Genomic DNA, 19242 nt, shown 5'->3' on the forward strand with positions numbered 1-19242 from the left:
AATTAACAATTGTAAGCCTAATTAAAAGCATTCATATCTGTATTTATGAATAAAAATCAACAATAAAAGGTTTATAAAAGTACAAGAAGAAATACTTTGTGGGGAGAGGGCAGGGGGGCCTCTCGGCTGAAAATTTCATTGCTGTTTACTAGCTGAAAATAGGAAATTGGCGTTGGCACTATATCAAAAATTGATTAGTATGCGAATGCTTGTAATCCTGCAAAGTTTGGTGCTTGTATCAAAAATCGCACAATTCAGGAGCTAAGTCGCCGAACTATAAGAACAATATATCTTGCTACACATCACGTTCAACTCTTCAGTCCATTTGCGCGACTAGAGGCGAATAATACATAACTACTCTGTGTAAGTATTTTTTTTTTTCATTTTTGATTTAAGTTAGTGGTCAAAAGAGTTCTTATTTTGCTTTGACCTGGGTTTTATTTTCAATTGCATACCCGGTAATCTATTTCAGAAATATCTTCATCAAAGTACGTGATGATTACACTGGTAAAGGGATATTTACCGTGCTTACGTTAGTGTTTACCTTTGGTTCGGTTCTAGTACGCTAGTATTTTACTATCTTTTTTCTTGTCCTATAAAAAGTGGTACAAACAGGAGTACAAATTAAATTACTACGACACTATATCATTCATTTCACAGTCATGATTATTCAAAGCTCAGTAACGTTTATTGTTTCTCTTCCAAAAAAATATCACATGGTATCGATATGCTTCTCTTCTTGAATACATTCCTCAGCGTAAACTGGCAGGTGAAAAGTTTGGAAAGTAACGAGTGGTATCAGAGATATATCATTCTTTCCTTAGCGTCTTCTCTTTTATTTTCTTTATTTTTTTTTCGTAATCGCATCCCATTCCGTCCAGCCGGTAAGCTACACTACTGATGAAAAGATTAGATCAATTTTCCACCGATTTTGCAACATTAATGATTTGTTTCTTCCTTATAACAATTATACGCCTTCAACTGCAACTGCAGTTTACTTTTAGACGAGTAAAACTTGTTCCAACCTGCAACTTATATACGTAAAAGGGTAACTAATATTAGCCAAGAATAACACGGGTTCAATATTATTTTAGCAGTAAAACCTTAACCTTGTAACCTACTTTGTGGGATTGTTTTAGAATTATTAATATGTATTTGTCATACATATGCATTTTCAAGTACGCGAGCCACGACCCCCTTCATCCCAGTCTCATTTGTAAGCCGTTATTTGGGTTGTATACCCGTGACAACAACAAAAAATAGCTTCAAGTTAAAGGACACTTTACTTCCACTGATCCCCCACCCTTCCCCACTCCCCCCCCCCCCCCCATCTTCACCACGTCCAATTAAGATGTTCTGTCAGCATAACAGGCGTTGATTTCGGCTTGCGTAGACCTCCAAACCTGTCGAGCAAACACCCCCGTTCTACACCAACGTATTTCACAGAAATTTCGCTTGCTCAGGTAAGCTAATTTGTCTTACCATATTCTCATCAACAGGCCACTTGAAATCTTAAATCTTATAGTCCACTGGTGTTATCATACAGGTCACCGCCATGTCAATTTGTTTGCTTATTTTGATGGACACGCTCTGTTTTGATCCTGTAAAAAGCAATGGCAAGCAAACCAGCGACCAAACAATGGTACAGCCATATACTAATATAGACCTCCACTTACTTTAACTTTAAGATTATGTCTAAAATGTTATCATAGTAGCTTTTACTGCTTACAGCTGCAGTTAAGGCGGAGATACACCTGAAAGCCATTTTCCGCCACTTAACTTGGGTTTAATGCGAATTATCTCGTTCGCGTTTCAAGCAATTCAAAGATTCTATGCTTATTGGGCGAATCTATGTTTTTTGGTGTTTTGTAAATTTTTAGGCCATTTTTGGGAATGTTTGTGAGGAGTTTTTTTTTTTCTGAAAGGATTGGTAATTTTTAGAGAAATGAGTTAGAAATTAGTAGATGGACACCAAAACAGCCCCATAACAACCTGGGGTACTCTTGTGGGGGTCATCTTTCTGTCTGTCTGGTGGCGTTCCAAAAATAACTAGAACATACTAATTTTTCCTCTATCCCTTCTTTAAACCTCTTAAATTTTCAGTAAAATTCGTGTTTACCCCAGCCATTAGCCAAGGGAAGACTGGGGAGAATTTTCGTTACAACCCTCAAATTTAAGGAAAAAAAATCCAAAAACATTAACTTAAAACCAACATTAATGTAAGATCAGTATACACCAAAATAGCAAACCAAAGTAAAAGAAAATCTCAATACGCCTAGCTTCCCTCAAAACAACGCCTCCGGTATTACTACACAGTCAGCCTCGTTCACAGGGTCTCTCCCTTTAGGGGAGAAGTAGAGAGATACCCTAGGAACGAGGTTGATACATGGTAACAACTTTCTATCTTTTATTAAGTCATCTTCCCTCTGCTGTGCATGTCAACCCTGCACACATGGCAAGCCTGGTTCCCCGGGGATACACGGACGGGATGGACGTGATGGTCGTGACGGCAATCAGGAAGCCCCGGGAATAACTGGACCAATGGGAACTCCAGGATTGCAAGGACCAAACGGAAAACCTGGTATCCAGGGTCCTAGCGGACAAAAAGGGGAGCGTGGGGAGAATGGAACAAGTGCAATCCCTGGAACTCTCACTCTGATGTCTTATAAGAACTGGAAAGAGTGCGCATGGAATAACTTGGATGACGAGAAAGACAATGGCCTGACCAAGGTTATTTTTAAGCGTTTATCAACTAAAGCAGAGAAATTAACATTTCCACAGCATGAAATCTTAAATTTACGATTCCGTAACGATGCCGTAAAGAAAGCGTTAAGATCCTCTTTACGTTTGTATACGAACCTCTTTACAATTTCGTACAGAACGTCTTTACGCACTGAAAACTACAGTGCGTAAAGAGTATGTAGGTAGACTATAAACGCTATGTTTACGCATCCTGTAAAAAATCGTAAAGAGGTTGCTTACGAAATTTTACGGCTACTGTAAAACGAACAGAAAGTCGATCTTTACGCGTTGTTAAACTATCGTAAATCGGCAGTATTAAAAAGCTCATTGACGGCTTTGTATCTTTCTGTATTCTTCGTCAATATCTCTTCTTTTGGTAATCCGACTTTTATAAATGCAGGTTTGTGTCAACATCTCAAAAGCCTATTCAGAATGTTTACGATTTTTAACGCTTCCGTAAACTGGGATATACATGTAATTTACGTATATGACTCCCAAGTACTGACCCAGCCCCAAGAAGAACAAGAATACATGTTTAATTCTTTGCAATTTATTTTATTATCATAACTCGAACGAAACATGCATCTCTGTTATTTCAAGAATAAACGTTCACCACAGCTGTTACTCTGAAAAGCACGTGGTTTGATTGTTAATAAAAGTGAATTTATACTAGAAATACTTGGAAACAATAACAGGTTTTTTAAAACTTGACTGTTCAGCTAAGTTGTATTCTTTGTTTCCATTGTTCAAGGTGGTTTGGCTTAAGTGCCTACATGTATGTGACACAAATTATTTATTGTTACTGTACTGTAAAATATAATCTTATTGGCAATTATACATTTCCTTTGGAAATAATACATTTCCTTAGAGATGTGTCCACTAATTTAAAGCTTTGTACAGGAAATTAATTTCACTGAATTTCCAACATTGCATGCTTAAAAGAAACTAAGTTAAAAGCACAAACACTATTTTTTTTGGGTGAAATTCGTGTTCACATTAGTGTCTACTCTGTTGTGATGTTCCTAACAGGCCCAAAGTCGGCCAGCAGTTGCAGGCCTCTGACTCATCATCAACATCTCATGGTTTTGTCATTGCCCTTGCATATGGCATTAAAATGTTCCCATGTGTGTGCTCAAGTTAAGCTTTTGCTTTTGCAAGACTGGCCCTCTCCCATGGTAACATGTTGCATAATTTATTAGTCTGCCTCACCCATAATGAAGATCACTCATGGAGAGTAAAGTTTTTATGAGTCAAATGAGTCAATGATGATGAGTCGAATCTTAAAATTGAAAACAGTGTTGCCCTTACTAGCAAATGAAGCTATCTGCAAGCAAACTAGAGTGGAACTCGCTACAAGCACACCCGAGTAAAATCAGATGGCAAGTAGACCAGAGCAGAACTAATTGCAGGCAAACTAGGGTCACCATAAGCAAAGTAGAGTGCTTCTAAGCTAACTTGTATAATGGGAAACCATGGTTTAATAGATAATAACCAACTTTGTGTAAAATTCACCTTGAATCATGACTCATAGAAACTTTACTATCCATAAGTGGTCTTCATTACAGGAGAGACACCTGTACCATGGAAGGGCCAGTCTTACAAAAAGCAAAAGTTTAACTTGAGCAAACCCATGGAACACTCTTACTAATGCCATGCAAGGGTAATGACAAAACCATGAGATGTTGATGGTGAGACCTCCCACTCATGTTGTCCATGAAGATACAGCAGTCTCACAATAGCAACTATAGCCAGTTGTCCTGCACCGATTCAAAGCGGCTCTCTGATTGGCTGATTTTGGCTGATTTTATAAATTCTGTACCGAGACGTACCGGACCAATCACACGCGAGCTTTGGTTGTGAAGCCAAAGTTGATCGGCGAAACGGTTGTTGTCATTTAGCTATGTTCGACTGTTCGACGAGATGCATCGTTTTTTACGATATTTTAGTTGAGATTTTCAGTTTTGTAAGCTTTGGACGTTTTCTTGTTATTGTGCTGGAACTGTTTGAGTTATATCGCGTTGCTTATGGTATATCCGGTACAGTCGGTACGGCCGGTACAGTCGGTACACTCGGTACGCCCGGTACACTCGGTACACCCAGTACAGTCGGTAAGGCCGGTACAGTCGGTACGACCGGGTGTACCGAGCGTACCGGGCGTACCGAGTGTACCGGGCGTACCGGGTGTACCGGGCGTACCAAGTGTACCGGGTGTACCGGGTGTACCGGGTGTACCGGGTGTACCGGGTGTACCGGGTGTACCGGGTGTACCGGGTGTACCGGGTGTACCGGGTGTACCGAGTGTACCCGGCGTACCAGGTACCGGGTGTACCCAGCGCACCGAGCGTACCGGCTTAGATGCCGTTTTTCATGCCTGTACTACGATTAATATGATCTTTTAAGCGATGAATGTTCACCGAAATTTGCCGTTGAGTTCACAACAAACACAAACCCAAAAAGGATTAATAAAGCAGAGGGAACGCGTCTTTTACACAACTTATTGCGTCCAATCGTTTACTTCATGATTCCTGTGTGTGTCGTGTGTGTGTGTGTAATTTCCTTGGGTGAGTAATTTATTTTTTAAAATTACGCGTCATGCATATCCCCTTTACCACTATTACCACTATATTTACTACTATTATATGGCAAAGCCAGTCTTAGACAAATCCGAGCGTTTTGATTGGTTCTTTCTTGGTCGGGATTTTGCCATACGGACCACTTCCATGAAAACGGTCCAAGCCGTGTATTTTTTCGAAAGCCGGCAAATTCAAATTTCCAAATAAACCTGCTAAAACAAAACGTGTACTCTCACATTCGCAAAGAACATACCGAAAAGATTGATATTTTTCAGAGCTTACAACGTGGACGAAGAATATTCACCGAGCGAATTTCAACCGAATTATCTTAAGATCTCTTAAAGTTTGGGAAACTTTTGATTTGGAAACAAACACATGCATCACCACAGACAACAGAGCACTTCTTAAAATGTCTACAAGTAGGCCATGTTTGTATGTGCATGAGTTATTGTTCTTGAGCCAATTGACGACAACATTCATTTACACTCAAAACTGATCCTTCCTTCCTTCCTTTAGTGGTACTAAACTTATTTTTTTATTGTTGATATAATGTGAATCACTTTTCGCGGCATGTCATATTCGCGAAACTTATTGTTCGCGTCACTTTTATTTCGTGATTTTTTGGAATATCGAAATTCGCGAAATAAAAGGAAAAGTGTCGCGAAAATTATATGTTATAAGGTACATTGCACAAATAAGCGCGCACACTGGTTGCACGAAGAAAATTACTATAAAATAAAATTTATCAGGTTTATATGCAACACCTTGTCTCGAACATCAGTAACGGTACGATCCTGAGGAGGTAATTTAAAAAGTCCACAAAACCGGGTCATTCGGTTGCAATCTATGTAAAGAGTATTTCAGTTGATTGCTAGTATTTAACATCATTACAAGACAGCAGCGTAAATCCAGCAAACGATGGTGCCGGGTCAGCAACAGCAGCGCATTAAGTGTCATTTTCTACATGTGAAAAAGCAGGATCCGTGTCAAGCCGACTTCGGATCGTTTCAATCTTCTGCACAAAGTATTTCCCAAAGTCGTTTGTGAAAGCCGCATATGTCTAAAAAAAACTAAAACATTAATCGACATATATTTTTTAATGTTTTAAGTGTCATAAAAACTGGAAAGTCGACTTTGCCGAGTTTATTTGGCTTAAATGACGTAAGGATTCAGCTTGTTGATAGGTGTACAGGGGAGCAGTACCTTAGGGATAGGGAGGCGCAGTGGGCATACAAACTAAGATCCATTTATCCGCAGGGGTTAAATAGTGATGATTTCTTTTGTAGTATAAACCCAAGAAGAGATGTTTTTTAGAGTTATTGTACTTATATTTTTTTTTTCTGTTGATTTTTGTGAAGCGCGTGATCAAGCACGCGCCCATCTTGAGTTTTATTGTATCTTAGATTTTATTGTAACGCGCGCTACCTAGCCCGCGCGCAGCATTATTTGATTGTAATAGTAGCGTCTCACGCCAGCTTACGCGTATTTGTGTAATGGTTTAAACCGCCTTTCATCAGTTGCCCTGATGAAGTGTTTTTAATAAACACGAAATATCGGCAAAGTCGACTTTCCAGTTTTTATGACACATATAATTTTTTTCTGGATTCTATATTACGACAGAGGATGTTGTTGATTAGTTTTAATAAACTTTTCTCCAAATAGCGAAAATAAATTCCCACGAAATACTGTCACGCCGAAAGATGGAACAAGAGGAAGTCCGTCAGACTTATGCCAACTTCTGTCCTACTTTCTTGTTGAAATAAATATTTTCAAACAACACCAAGCATCAAAAAGCAGGTTTGACGTTTTACAAAATGACACAGAATCACCGCGAGCTTTTGCGTAAAGCTTGAGAACTTTGTGAACCAGAATTACTGTACGATAATTATAGTACATCTCATTGCAAACTTTTGTGATACTCCTTCTTACTCTCAACGTTCTACGGTCCGGTACGCCCGGTACACACGGTACACCCGATACACTCGGTACACCCGGTACACTCGGAACACTCGGTACGATCGGTACACTCGGTACACCCGGTACACTCGGTACGGCCGGTACACCCGGTACCCGGTACACCCGGTACGCTCGGTAAGCTCGGTACACTCGGTACACTCGGTACGCTCGGTACACCCGGTACACTCAGTACAGCCGGTACAGCCGGTACAGCCGGTACAGCCGGTACAGCCGGTACAGCCGGTACAGCCGGTACAGCCGGTACAGCCGGTACACCCGGTACAGCCGGTACAGCCGGTACACTCGGTACACTCGGTACACTCGGTGCACTCGGTACACTCGGTACAGCCGGTACACTCAGTACAACCGGTACAACCGGTACACTCGGTACACTCGGTACAACCGGTACACTCGGTACAGCCGGTACAGCCGGTACAGCCGGTACACTCGGTACACTCGGTACACTCGGTACACTCGGTACACTCGGTACACTCGGTACAGCCGGTACACCCGGTACACTCGGTACACTCGGTACACTCGGTACAACCGGTACACTCGGTACACTCGGTACACTCGGTACAGCGGGTACACTCGGTACAGCCGGTACAGCCGGTACACTCGGTACAGCCGGTACACTCGGTACAGCCGGTACACTCGGTACAGCCGGTACAGCCGGTACGCTCGGTACGCTCGGTACACTCGGTACACCCGGTACACCCGGTACACCCGGTACACTCGGTACACTCGGTACACCCGGTACACCCGGTACACTCGGTACAGCCGGTACACTCGGTACACTCGGTACACCCGGTACACCCGGTACACCCGGTACACTCGGTACAGCCGGTACACTCGGTACACTCGGTACACTCGGTACACCCGGTACACCCGGTACACCCGGTACACTCGGTACAGCCGGTACAACCGGTACAACCGGTACAGGCGGTACACTCGGTACAGCCGGTACACCCGGTACACTCGGTACACTCGGTACACCCGGTACAGCCGGTACACTCGGTACACTGGGTACACCCGGTACAGCCGGTACAGTCGGTACCGCTGGTACGGCCGGTTCGGCCAGAAATGGCCGGCTCCGGTCATAGCCATGCTTATCCATGCTTTCCCATGTTTGCCGTTGCTATTAAAAAATACCTCTGATAAGCCAGAAATGTTCCTTAGATGGGATATAAATTAGAAGAACTCCTAACGGTGAAAGAAATCACCACAAAACATATAAAGTATTTATTTTAATAAATAATTTTCTATTGTTCTCGTGAATCAGCCAATCAGAGAGACGCTTTGAACCGGTGCGGGACTGCTCACTATAGCTGCAGTGTCTTTCTTTTGCTGTCATGTCTTTCATCATTTTATATGCAAAGTGATGCCTTTCCAGTTTCTATTAAATGGAATAAAAAATAACAATTCAGTCACAGTGTCTGATTAGATGTATGTGAGACATTTATTAACATCAACTCTGTTGTAATATTATAAGCACTTGCCCCATTCATTAAGCCAATTAGCAAAATAAGAATTCTTACAGAAATTTCCTGTTAACACTGTACATGTGTTCAGTATTTGAGGCAAAACAGTTACTTTGACATTATTTTACTTCTGGACATGCATTGTTACCAGAGTGGTAAATGTACAGTATGCTTTCTTAATAAAGGACCCTAGCCAGCCTCTGTCACTTTCAGTGCCATCGAAATTATGAAAACTGAATCGTGAAGCGAAATCTTATTGCATTGCTGTACATACAGTGTATACTTTAAGTTGTATTACTGGACGTTTGCTTAATTACCTTTAGCAGTTTCACATTTATCTGTTTTGTTTAGACACGCTCTACATAAAATACCGGTATACATTGTAACACCGAAATTCTTGCAAAGGTGACTGACAGGGGTCCTTTAAGATTTTAGTGTGTAACAAAAAGTTGTAATCACGAACTGGACTCGCATGATACATGTGTAATAAGTGTGAAATAAGAAAACTGCAATTTCCATACTGCAAAAACAATGCACTCTGAGAGAGTAAGAGTCAGAATTGAGGTGAATTTCTTATTATTCACAAATCAGTCAATTTACCGAAAACAATCAGTGACTCTGGCTTTACAGGGATATAAATTGTAGCTAAGATTTGATTTACTATTGGTGGGTATTAGCAAAGGAAAGGTCATGGCAAGGTTTCTGCACAGCCCCATACATTAATTACGCACACAATTTTCTGACTGACTCATTCTTTTCAGGGTACAATGTAAAGGTCTATACAATGACAAGATGCAGGGACATGTTGCAACAACATGTAGCAGTGACATACTCAGGGACATGTGGCAGTGACACATCCCTTTGTGTGTGCTGATAATTTTGAGATGTGCAACAGTTTGTTCCTGCGACATGTTGCACGAAGTTCAATGAGTTGAATTCCGTGCAACATGTAGCAAAGACAAAACAGCTTCAACACATGATTTTGTCGCTTCTACATTTTGCTGCAACGTGTCCCTGTGACATGTCCCCACGTGTGGAGACCTTAAGATTCATGCAACAAACAAACAATGTATTCTTATCCCTTCATGTACCTTACAATTTTCTTTAAGCAATCAAAAGCCAATGAACTCACCATTATTTTGTTGCTTTGAGCATTGATTTTCATTTATTGTTGTCAATAATTGTGTTGCTTTGACATTGATTTCATTGATTTTTGTCAACTACATGTACATGTATTTGTTTATCAATTGACTATGATGGGTGTTTGTAGCCTGCGTCGCAGACATAATCTTACCCCGGCTAGGGTTTAGTTTCATCTGCGGCGCAGGCTAGGTGTTTGATGATCAAGCAAGCCAGGCATAACTAATCGATGATCAATGACATCAATTGGTAATCAATGAGTAATCGATGGGTAATCAGTTGATTAGTCATTGATTATTGGCGATGATCAATGAGTAATCGATGAGTAAACGAAGCCCAAAAATTTTGTGGCCTATCGATTACCGTAAAGTTCCGTGTATAAGCCGCACCTTTTTCCTCTAATTTCAAGTCAAAAATTGGGGGTGCGGCTTATCTATGGAAACATCTCTGGTTAGAGTTCTCAAAGGCCTAATTAATATTCATAAAAAACTTCTCAAGACGTCATTGAATAAACATATAAAAACCTGAAAACTTTGTTGTTGTTCACTACCTTTTAGTTCCTCTGCAAAGCTTTTTGCAGTGAAGCCTGCCAGTCACTTCGAATCATGTCTTTCCGCTACGTGCGAGAAGGCACCAAGATAAACGCAAATACTCACAAGGCAAATGGCCGACCGCTTCGGTTTTTTATTGACCTTCACAGCAAATAAATCTGCTGGATTAACAAACTCTTATTCTGCATGAAGTTTTTATCCTGTTGCGGGTAGCAGTTTCCAAGAATCTTGAAATAAAAACGTGGTTTCTTCCGAAGGAAATGCCGCCATGTTTGTTTTTAATGCCCAGACTCCTCTCTACAATTCAGAGCTTGGCTACTAAGCATTCATCATTCGCGAACGATTCGAACAAATTACAAGTGTTTCAGGAGTGTTTAGAAGTGATAATCTCGAAAAAATGATATCAAGAGAGCATCCAAGTTTAAGATATTGTGAACTCAAACTAAAAAGGAGGTATGACAAGTGAAATTTAGCATTCGTAAGACTTAATTTATATTAAACATTGCAACAACCACCGTGTCAGTGTCTCGAAACTGTGCTTGTTTGCCCTTGATTGTTTAACAATAGAACTTCACTTGAACTTCAAACTTTATGGTCTGTATATATTTTTTTCCAAAATTTGAGCTTCCAAATCGGGGGTGCGGCTTATCTACGGGTGCGGCTTATACACGGAACTTTACGGTACTCATCGATATGACATCGATTACTCATTGATGTAATTGATTACCTATTGATGTTATAGATTACTCATCGATGACCCATCGATTACTCTTCAACCACCATACTGCACACAAAAGACACATTCCTTGCTTTCTTGCTGTTCTCGTACCATTTTTTGTGATTTTTTAATCTCTGCTAGTCATATTTTGCTAACTGGCATTCTTGTTGACGACCTCAAAAAAGGTCAAATAACCTTCCGGCATATCAAGACGTGAAGGGCTAAGCACAAATACAGATGATATTTCAATATTTCACTTAATAACAAAACAATTGAACAGGAAAACCAACCAGTCTGGAAATGAAACTAACAAGTACGGAGACAAGAATCGACTACGTACACTGTAGTTATAGATTTTGGTCGGTGGATGTTTGTCAGCAAAGTAAAACTGCTTCGGCTTAGGGAAACAGCCATCATAAGCAGTTACATTAAGCACCGGAACAGCTGCAAGCACTTTCACTTTCTGTACTTTTTTCACGTGTTTCCATGATATTGTTAGATTGTTATAGCGTGTTATACTTTTACAAGTTCCGGTTTTCAACCACGAGACTATATCGATGAGTAATCAATGCAATCAATGACTAATCGATACAATCGATGACTGATCGATGCAATCGATGACTAATCGATGACCAAAAATTTTGTGGCCTATCGATTAGTCATCGATTACTCATTGATCATCGGCAATAATCAATGACTAATCAACTGATTACCCATCAATTACTCATTGATTACTCATTGATTTCATTGATGTCCAGGGGTTTCAATAATAGCCGGGTAGCGGGTAGATCTACCCGCTTGTGATGGGCGGACTACCCGCTTAAAGCGTAATGCGAATATCTTATCAGACCAGATCATTTCACCGCAGCTACGAATTTCTACCAAGAAATTTCATAAAATTACTGTCAGGTTCTAGGGAAAGAAAAGGAAAGATAAAAAGAAAAGATATTCTGGTGTTTACCCTGTCCTTTGGACCATAAAAGGTGAAGCGAAGTCTTGTAATGACACGTAAAATCATCGTTTCAAAGCGCGAAAAAATCTACCAGGCACTCTGAAATCGAGGGAGACTGGGACTAAGCGTGAATATTAATATGGCCGCTAAAAATAAAAGACAGACGCTGTACGTTGGCATTTTACGCCCCGGAACCTAAAAAAAAAGGTCAAACGAGGTCAATTCTTCGCAGGGTAAGTTGAATACATTAAAAGGTTAGGGTTTTGCCTAGAAACTTGAAAAGTTTGCACTGATTTATTGCGTAACGTTCGCGTATCATTTCGAATACGAAAAATTAAAATCACATGTTCAACTTACCTTTGTCTAGTGTCTTATTTCGGAAAATGGTGATCTATCTTTCAGAAAGTAGCTCATTAGATAGTGAGATCAGTCAGCCAAATATCTCAACCGAGGGAAAGACAGTTCCATCCCCAAACAAACAACATACAACAAAGTAATCTTAAAAGTACCCAAAATGCAGGAAAATGCACCTACGAGAGTATAGAATTTCAAAATTTTCCGGGGGGGCATGCCCCCGGACCCCCCTAGAGGGGGAAGGCCCGTTGGGCCTTCCATTGATACCCGCCTGTTTTTATATTCTACCCACTTGTGCCAAAACTTATTGAAACCCCTGATGTCATTGATGTCATCGATTAGTTATGCCTAGAGCAAGATATTTTCAAAAGAATTCAGTTTGATTAAAATATTGTTTTTAAATTTACCAGACCTTTCAAAACCTGGGACTATGTACTTGTAAAATTCCATAATTTTGAAGTGAAACCGCAGTTCTCACTCATGGCTTTAGTTGCTAGTAGTTTTATCCAAGGTTGGAGAACATTGAAAGTGTGATTGATTTACAAAGTATATTTAGTAACGCATGCATGCAACCCTGGACGTATAATACTATTTATAACATTTGCAGTTTTGATACAAAGAGTCTACGCACTTCAAATGAGTAAATGGGTGAATAATAAGTGAATGTTTGCAATAATTTGTTTTTCATGAACTCCTGGGGATTCGAACATGATAAGTATAAATTATTGCTTAGCTCTAAAGTGTAAAGAAATATCTTCTAAAAGGGATGTACAGCATAGAAAAGGTAAGAAATTAAAAGAGAAAGACTACTCACCTAATCATACCTCACTGTTTCGCGCTCGACTCGAAGTCATGGAATAACCTGAGGAAATGGAACGATGTACGCGTCCACCACACATTCCATCTCAACCTTTTTTTATGTCCGAAGGCTTGTATTGTGTGCAAGGACAAGTTTTCGATAAACTAAGCTCATCAACAACAGGAGAGAAGACTTCGAAGTGGACCGTTGAACAAGTTGTGAATCATTGTCACTTTAACAAATAGATTTCATTTTGCCGTGCGTCTGTTCAGTAATAGATCACAGATGACGTTAAAATGTGGTATGAACAGAGAAGTGGCCCACGAGGCGCTAGCCGAGTGGGTCACTGATGTTCATACCACATTTTGACGTCTTCTGTGATCTATTACTGAACAGACCCACGGCAAAATGAAATCTATTTGTTTTATATAATAACACAAGACTTCAGCACACTTCTGTGTGAGCAATGCTGCCGTGCCGATGAGCTAAGTTGTTTCGATTTCACTATTAAGTTTTCGTTAACACGAAGCATTGTTAATCCGATTGAATAAACAGAAAAATAGTCAATTGAAAGTCAATGAAAAAACTAACCTTTATTCCGATTTGGAAAGTTGTTCAAATCTGTAAGCATTAACGGTCATTAACCGAAGCGTTCAACCGCAATTTCGTTTGTTTCCCGTGGCGTCGTCCAACTGTACAACACCGGTCAAACTTTCATACAGATTTCGGATAATTTCTCGAATAATTCACTGTCTTCTTCAAGCTTGTTTCGCCCAGTTAAATGCTTCGAAAGGTGAACGATGCTTGGCGTATTGTTTCTCACTGGACATTTGTAATTAATATCAGCTGAACTTTTTTGCTTTGTTGTGGCCCCGCAAGTTTGAAAAACTTTGCCGACAACTCTGATTTGGACTATGAACTCTGATCACGCGCGCGAGTCACACCACCGCGTGACGTCAACCATGTGTCTGTACTCTGATAGATCATAAGTAAGAACCAATCAAAACGCGCGTAGAATTCAGGTTATTATATAATTCAAAATGGACGCCAATTTCAGGCACACACGTAAACCCGCTGACCCTTAATAGCGACGTATAACAGTGCCCAGTCCACCTCTGAGGGACAGACTGAAAATCGCTCGGCCACTCGCAAGCCGATCGCATGAAAAGTCAATGAAAGACTTATATAACGTGTTCGAGCTTCAAGGTAACAATTCCATGGATTTTATAATAGTGTTTATAAATTGAACGAAGCACTGTTTTATTTAAAAGATAAGATGTGGTTTTCACTTGCAAACAAGCAAAAAATTTAGATTCCGGGATGTGGATCAATTTTTAGGATAAACCGAGGCCGGAGGCTAGGCCAATGAATGCAAGAAGCCTTGACAGTCTAATCTTAAAGTTGAAAAAGCTAACTGTCAAAGCATCACGCTTGCATATATCAGTGCAGTCTCCATTGTAAGAACAAAACAGTTATCTCTCGTGATAAGACAACTCCCTGTTTTTCAATGCTATTAAAATGTGCATCAAAAAAGGTAATTACAGCGGACAGTTTGTGGCCGTGTAAGAAAAACAGCTTATACATATTCGGAAAGACATTTAAAAGTAGTTGAATTGTGCGTACAGAATTACTCGAATAGCCTTAAATAAATAGTAATGTTCTTAAAGAAATAAAAGGCGCGTTAAGATTGACTCTGAGTAAAGAAAGTTAAAGGTCCGTAAAGAACGGTTCGTAAAGAAGCGTAAACAATGTTAAAGATTCGTAAAGTTTTAACAACGAAACTGATCATAATAGTTTTAATTCTACTCTGATCGACGATTTATCACTTCTTTTAGCATTTCTCTTATTAGAAAGTGGTGAATTATATCCAAGGCGCGTAAGAACTGTTTTCAGTGCGTAAAGAAAGTTAAAGGTACGTAAAGAACGGTACGTAAAGAATCGTTAAGAATGTTAAAGACGCGTAATGTGTTAACAGTGAAGCTGATCAAAATAACTCTAATTCTACTTAAGACGGATGATGTTTCACTTCTTTCGGTAGTTCTTTTCATAGAAAGTAGTGAATTAGCTTGAATTATATCCATCGAGATCTTTATCCTTTACGAACATGTAATATCCTTTACGCAGTCTTTACGCGTTCTCTGCCGTTTACGCATCTTTACGGAACGCGAACTTGTCCGTAAAGAAAAGGCCACATATTTACGAATATTTACGCAAGCGGTAAAAATGCGTAAATTCGTGTTTTCATGCTGTGTTCTGAACAACTTTAACATTAAAATAAACACAGGAAACTGTATCCACCAAATATTGGCAGAGTTAAAAAAAAGTGAAGTCTGCGTTCGGGCCTAGTAGCCAGAGCTCATCCCCCCCCCCCCCAACCCCCTGTGAATGGGATGCTATGCCATCACAGAGTTACCGAACGTAAGAAAATGCTAAAAGATGAATGAATCGATAAACTCCTTATATTTCAATGGATTTAGATTTACTGCACCTTTCAATACACTTTTTATATAAAATTTGGCTGAGCCTGAGGATGTTCTTATTTAAGCCCATTTATATATTTTCATAAATTTAAGGGCAAATCTCAGCCTCAACGTTCTTATAACTGAAAATGCTTCTAATATAAGAAACGAGTAAACATGCGAGCTGTGCTTAATCAACGATTGCGTTTTTCGCTGCCCTCAATCATATAACAGGACCTCTCAGGAAATAGAAGTTCACTTCAGCGGCTTAATAACTTACGTTTGTCAGTTGTAATTGGTAGATTTCAATCCTTTTTGTTTGTTTCTGTTTTTTAAGGTTATTTGAGTGTCGCCACAATTATGATTGACAGCAACGAAACACACAATAGTTATGTAGTAGGGTTTTGAACTTCAGAGTTAAAGGCGTTTAAATTTCTTTTTAATCATTATTTTTGTACAGTACTGTGTGTTCAACAAGAACTTCTCTGACACATCCCTTCATGTTTACTGGACTGGAACCCTTAGAGTCACGAGCTGCACAGACTATTGTAAACGCTGGTACTTCACTTTCAACGATGCTGAATGTGCAGCTCCCCTGCCAATTGACAGTATTGTGTATTTGGGGGGAGCGGCTCAAAATCCCCACCGTGTTCGCCATATTAAAGGGCACTGTAACAACATCCACAAAGGAAAGGTGCGCGTGGGATTCTGGGTCGGTAACTGTCGCAGCTATGGAAACGCTAACGCCAATACAGGCTTTAATGCAGTGTCCCGGATCTTCGTTGAGGAAGTTACCAAACCTCAGGATTAGATTTCCATACAAAACATCCGTTCCTGCATAAACGCTTACACTACTGGGACTGTGATTAGCTGCCTAATGATAATGACATGTAGTTACTCTGATAACTAAATGTGCTTTGCAAGTGTTTTCACGTTTGCTGATGTTAAATAAAAAGTTGGAAGATTGACAACGAAATATGGGTTTGGTTTTGTTTTAATGTTTCTGTTTAGTTGTAGTTGTAGTTGTTCTTGTTGTTTGCTTTTCATTCAATTTTGCGAAACTCATCTCATCCTCCAAAAAAAGATAAAATTTTGGTTTCCATTTTTGGCAATAAATAAACCAGAAAAAAAGTAAATAGACAACAGGGTTTCGTTAGTTCATTCTACTTTATTTTACAGATGCTATGCAATTGTTTTTATTGGGAGAAATCCAAATGAGTAATTCCTGGCATGGCTTACGAATTCTAAAGCGCAAAAAAGTTTGATTTTACAGCTCATCCGACTACAAACGCCTATTTTCTTCTGGAAATAAATCCCTTCTTGACCTAGCCCTTTAGGCTGCGTTGTAGTCCGAGTGAATAGAGCATGGTCCTGGAAACATGTTGTGACGTAATGTATAGGTAATCGTGACGTCACGAGTTAGTGGGAAGGGAACGCCTGGGTACTAGGTTAAAAGCTTCATTAGATTACGTTTCATTGTTGATAAGCAGCGCTAAATTGACCAAAAGGTGTGATTTTTACTGGGAAGTATGAAAACAATTCCAACACTTTTACAAAATTGCTACGTCAACGGACAATAGGATGCGAAGAAAAAGGAGGACGAGGATGCGAAGGTAAGTTGAACATTTTATTTTCTAAAGCGAAAAATAAGCACAAGAACTCAAGTCAGGTCTGCCACGCGTACACTGATGACTCTCATTTTGCGATGAATAATTTCGTGTTTGATTAAGCGATCGAGATATTAGAGTAAAAAAGGGCCAAATATAAAACGAACAAAACGAACTACGACATAAACTAAAAAAAATATCAACAAGTGAATTATCGCTGAGAATAAACCCTGGCGCTTGATTCTTTCACAACTCTGACCCTTCACAACTTCACATACTAGCGCAATACTAAAGCAATTTAATAAGCTTTCGGCGAAAGTAACATTTATATGATTACCGGTAAGAAAAGAGTTTAGATGTTATCAGTTGAAAAATGTTTAGCCCATGCTCCGTGCTGTTTAATTTTGTTGAATTTTCAATGCATTTGAAAAAGAAAAACACAGTAAATCTTTGTTTAGCTTCTTGCGAATCCAAGAGTGTACCGTCTCGATATAATATAAGTTGCTGACGCAGTCAATAAATGTGGATTTTCATAATAAAAGGTAATCTTTCAATCTAAATCAACTTCGAGTTAGAAATGTGCGTGAAAGGATTAACAATGTTGATGTGTTAGTGCCGCAAAATATGAACTAAAACGAAGGGTGTTTTCCCATCACAATGTACTCCTTTCCTTTACTTTCTCAGCCGAGTTCAACTTGAAAGATATACAACATGTCGAGAACAGCCTTGTACATGTGCAGCCATTAAAAACTAGAAATCGTAAAAAGAGTCATGTCAATGTGTTTTATGTTTGTTATATTCGTTAGTAATGACTGATATTTGTATAGATATCGGCCAAGAGATGTTGTTACACTGTAATTTTCGCCACAAGGGTGATAGGTCAGTACGTACATGGCAAACACGCATCCCGTGGAGATCGCTAATAAATTCGACAATCGTAACCAGGTTTAACATCATTCCGCTTTATAGAGAAACGGTAGTTAACCAAAATTAATTAGCTCCAGCGATTATATGGATGCTAGGCGATAAAAATGGAAGAAAAGAGTTATTTTTCTGATGTTTCATTGAAACTGGATACTTGCATTACTTGGTCGCTTCTCGATTTTCATTATGTATTCAATATATCGCAGGGTTGCAGAAGAAGAAATTTTTCAAACAATCGGAGTATGGAGTCATCGGCAATACGAAGCCTGGAGTGATCGATTTGCCAGAGTACCGATATTTTTCGATTTGTTTTAGGAAAAGAAACGTTTTCACCAAAAGGTTAAGAAAACTAAAATAAACATTGTAACAGTTTACTGCGTTAAATTATGGAAAAACACGTACAATTGTATATGATGACAAGGTTTATAAATGCAAATATATTAGAAAAACCTTTAGAAACCAAACAAACCCGTGGGACTGAACAATCATCAACAAAGCCAAAGATTCGACTGTCTTGAAATGTCAATTCTTTTATAAAGTGTTATCATCTATATCAACTTTACGGCACTTCATGACGAGCCCTTTTTAAGGCAGAGGTACCCTTTTGACATTAAACAAAGTTAAGAACGTGCTGAACGGGAATTTTATATTTGGCTTTTGACAAACTACTAGTCAAATTCGTCTGTGTTGACAAACGTGGCAAAATAGGAGTTCATAAATCAAATTTTAAGAAAAAGAAAACTTTAGCAACTTTGAAGTACATAACTATATATTCTTTGTTAAAAATAATCAATCATATATTTGTGATTAAAGAAAGTCTTTAACCGTGATCTCGGATTTGGGCGATAAAGAGAGGAGCTAAAACGAGATTCCTCTAGTTATTTTTATATATTCGTCCCCTATCACGATAGTTTATTTTTCTGCTGAATTGTGATGGTATGGCTATGCTATAACGATGTTTTTATTAAAGTTCAAGTTTCATTGTT

At 39.3% G+C, this 19242-nt stretch overlaps 3 protein-coding genes across 6 annotated transcripts in view; 2 read left to right on the forward strand and 1 right to left on the reverse strand.

Moving 5' to 3' along the window:
• Positions 1-19242, reverse strand: part of LOC144651835 (uncharacterized) — a 216332-nt gene that overhangs the window by 151603 nt on the left and 45487 nt on the right. The window lies entirely within an intron of this gene.
• The window catches only part of LOC144648214 (uncharacterized), an 82462-nt gene that overhangs the window by 43502 nt on the left and 19718 nt on the right, over positions 1-19242 (forward strand). The gene's annotated exons all lie outside the window — the stretch shown is intronic.
• On the forward strand, positions 1541-16711 carry LOC144651888 (collagen triple helix repeat-containing protein 1-like). The gene is made up of 3 exons (XM_078511946.1): positions 1541-1642; positions 2416-2730; positions 16186-16711. The coding sequence occupies exons 1-3, from the start codon at positions 1556-1558 to the stop codon at positions 16534-16536; spliced, it is 753 nt and encodes a 250-aa protein (XP_078368072.1). The 5' UTR covers positions 1541-1555; the 3' UTR covers positions 16537-16711.

This window comes from Oculina patagonica, chromosome 4 (assembly GCF_052425735.1).
Source record: "Oculina patagonica isolate OP01 chromosome 4, crgOcupat, whole genome shotgun sequence".
Taxonomy (NCBI): Eukaryota; Metazoa; Cnidaria; class Anthozoa; order Scleractinia; family Oculinidae; genus Oculina; species Oculina patagonica.

Excerpts from the sequence above, each read along its gene's own strand:
- LOC144651888 (XM_078511946.1), top strand. The coding sequence starts at position 1,556 with ATGTCAATTTGTTTGCTTATTTTGATGGACACGCTCTGTTTTGATCCT. Across the intron at positions 1,643-2,415 it reads AAACCAGCGACCAAACAATG|TCATCTTCCCTCTGCTGTGC; the intron begins GTACAGCCATAT and ends TCTTTTATTAAG. Across the intron at positions 2,731-16,185 it reads AAGACAATGGCCTGACCAAG|TACTGTGTGTTCAACAAGAA; the intron begins GTTATTTTTAAG and ends ATTTTTGTACAG.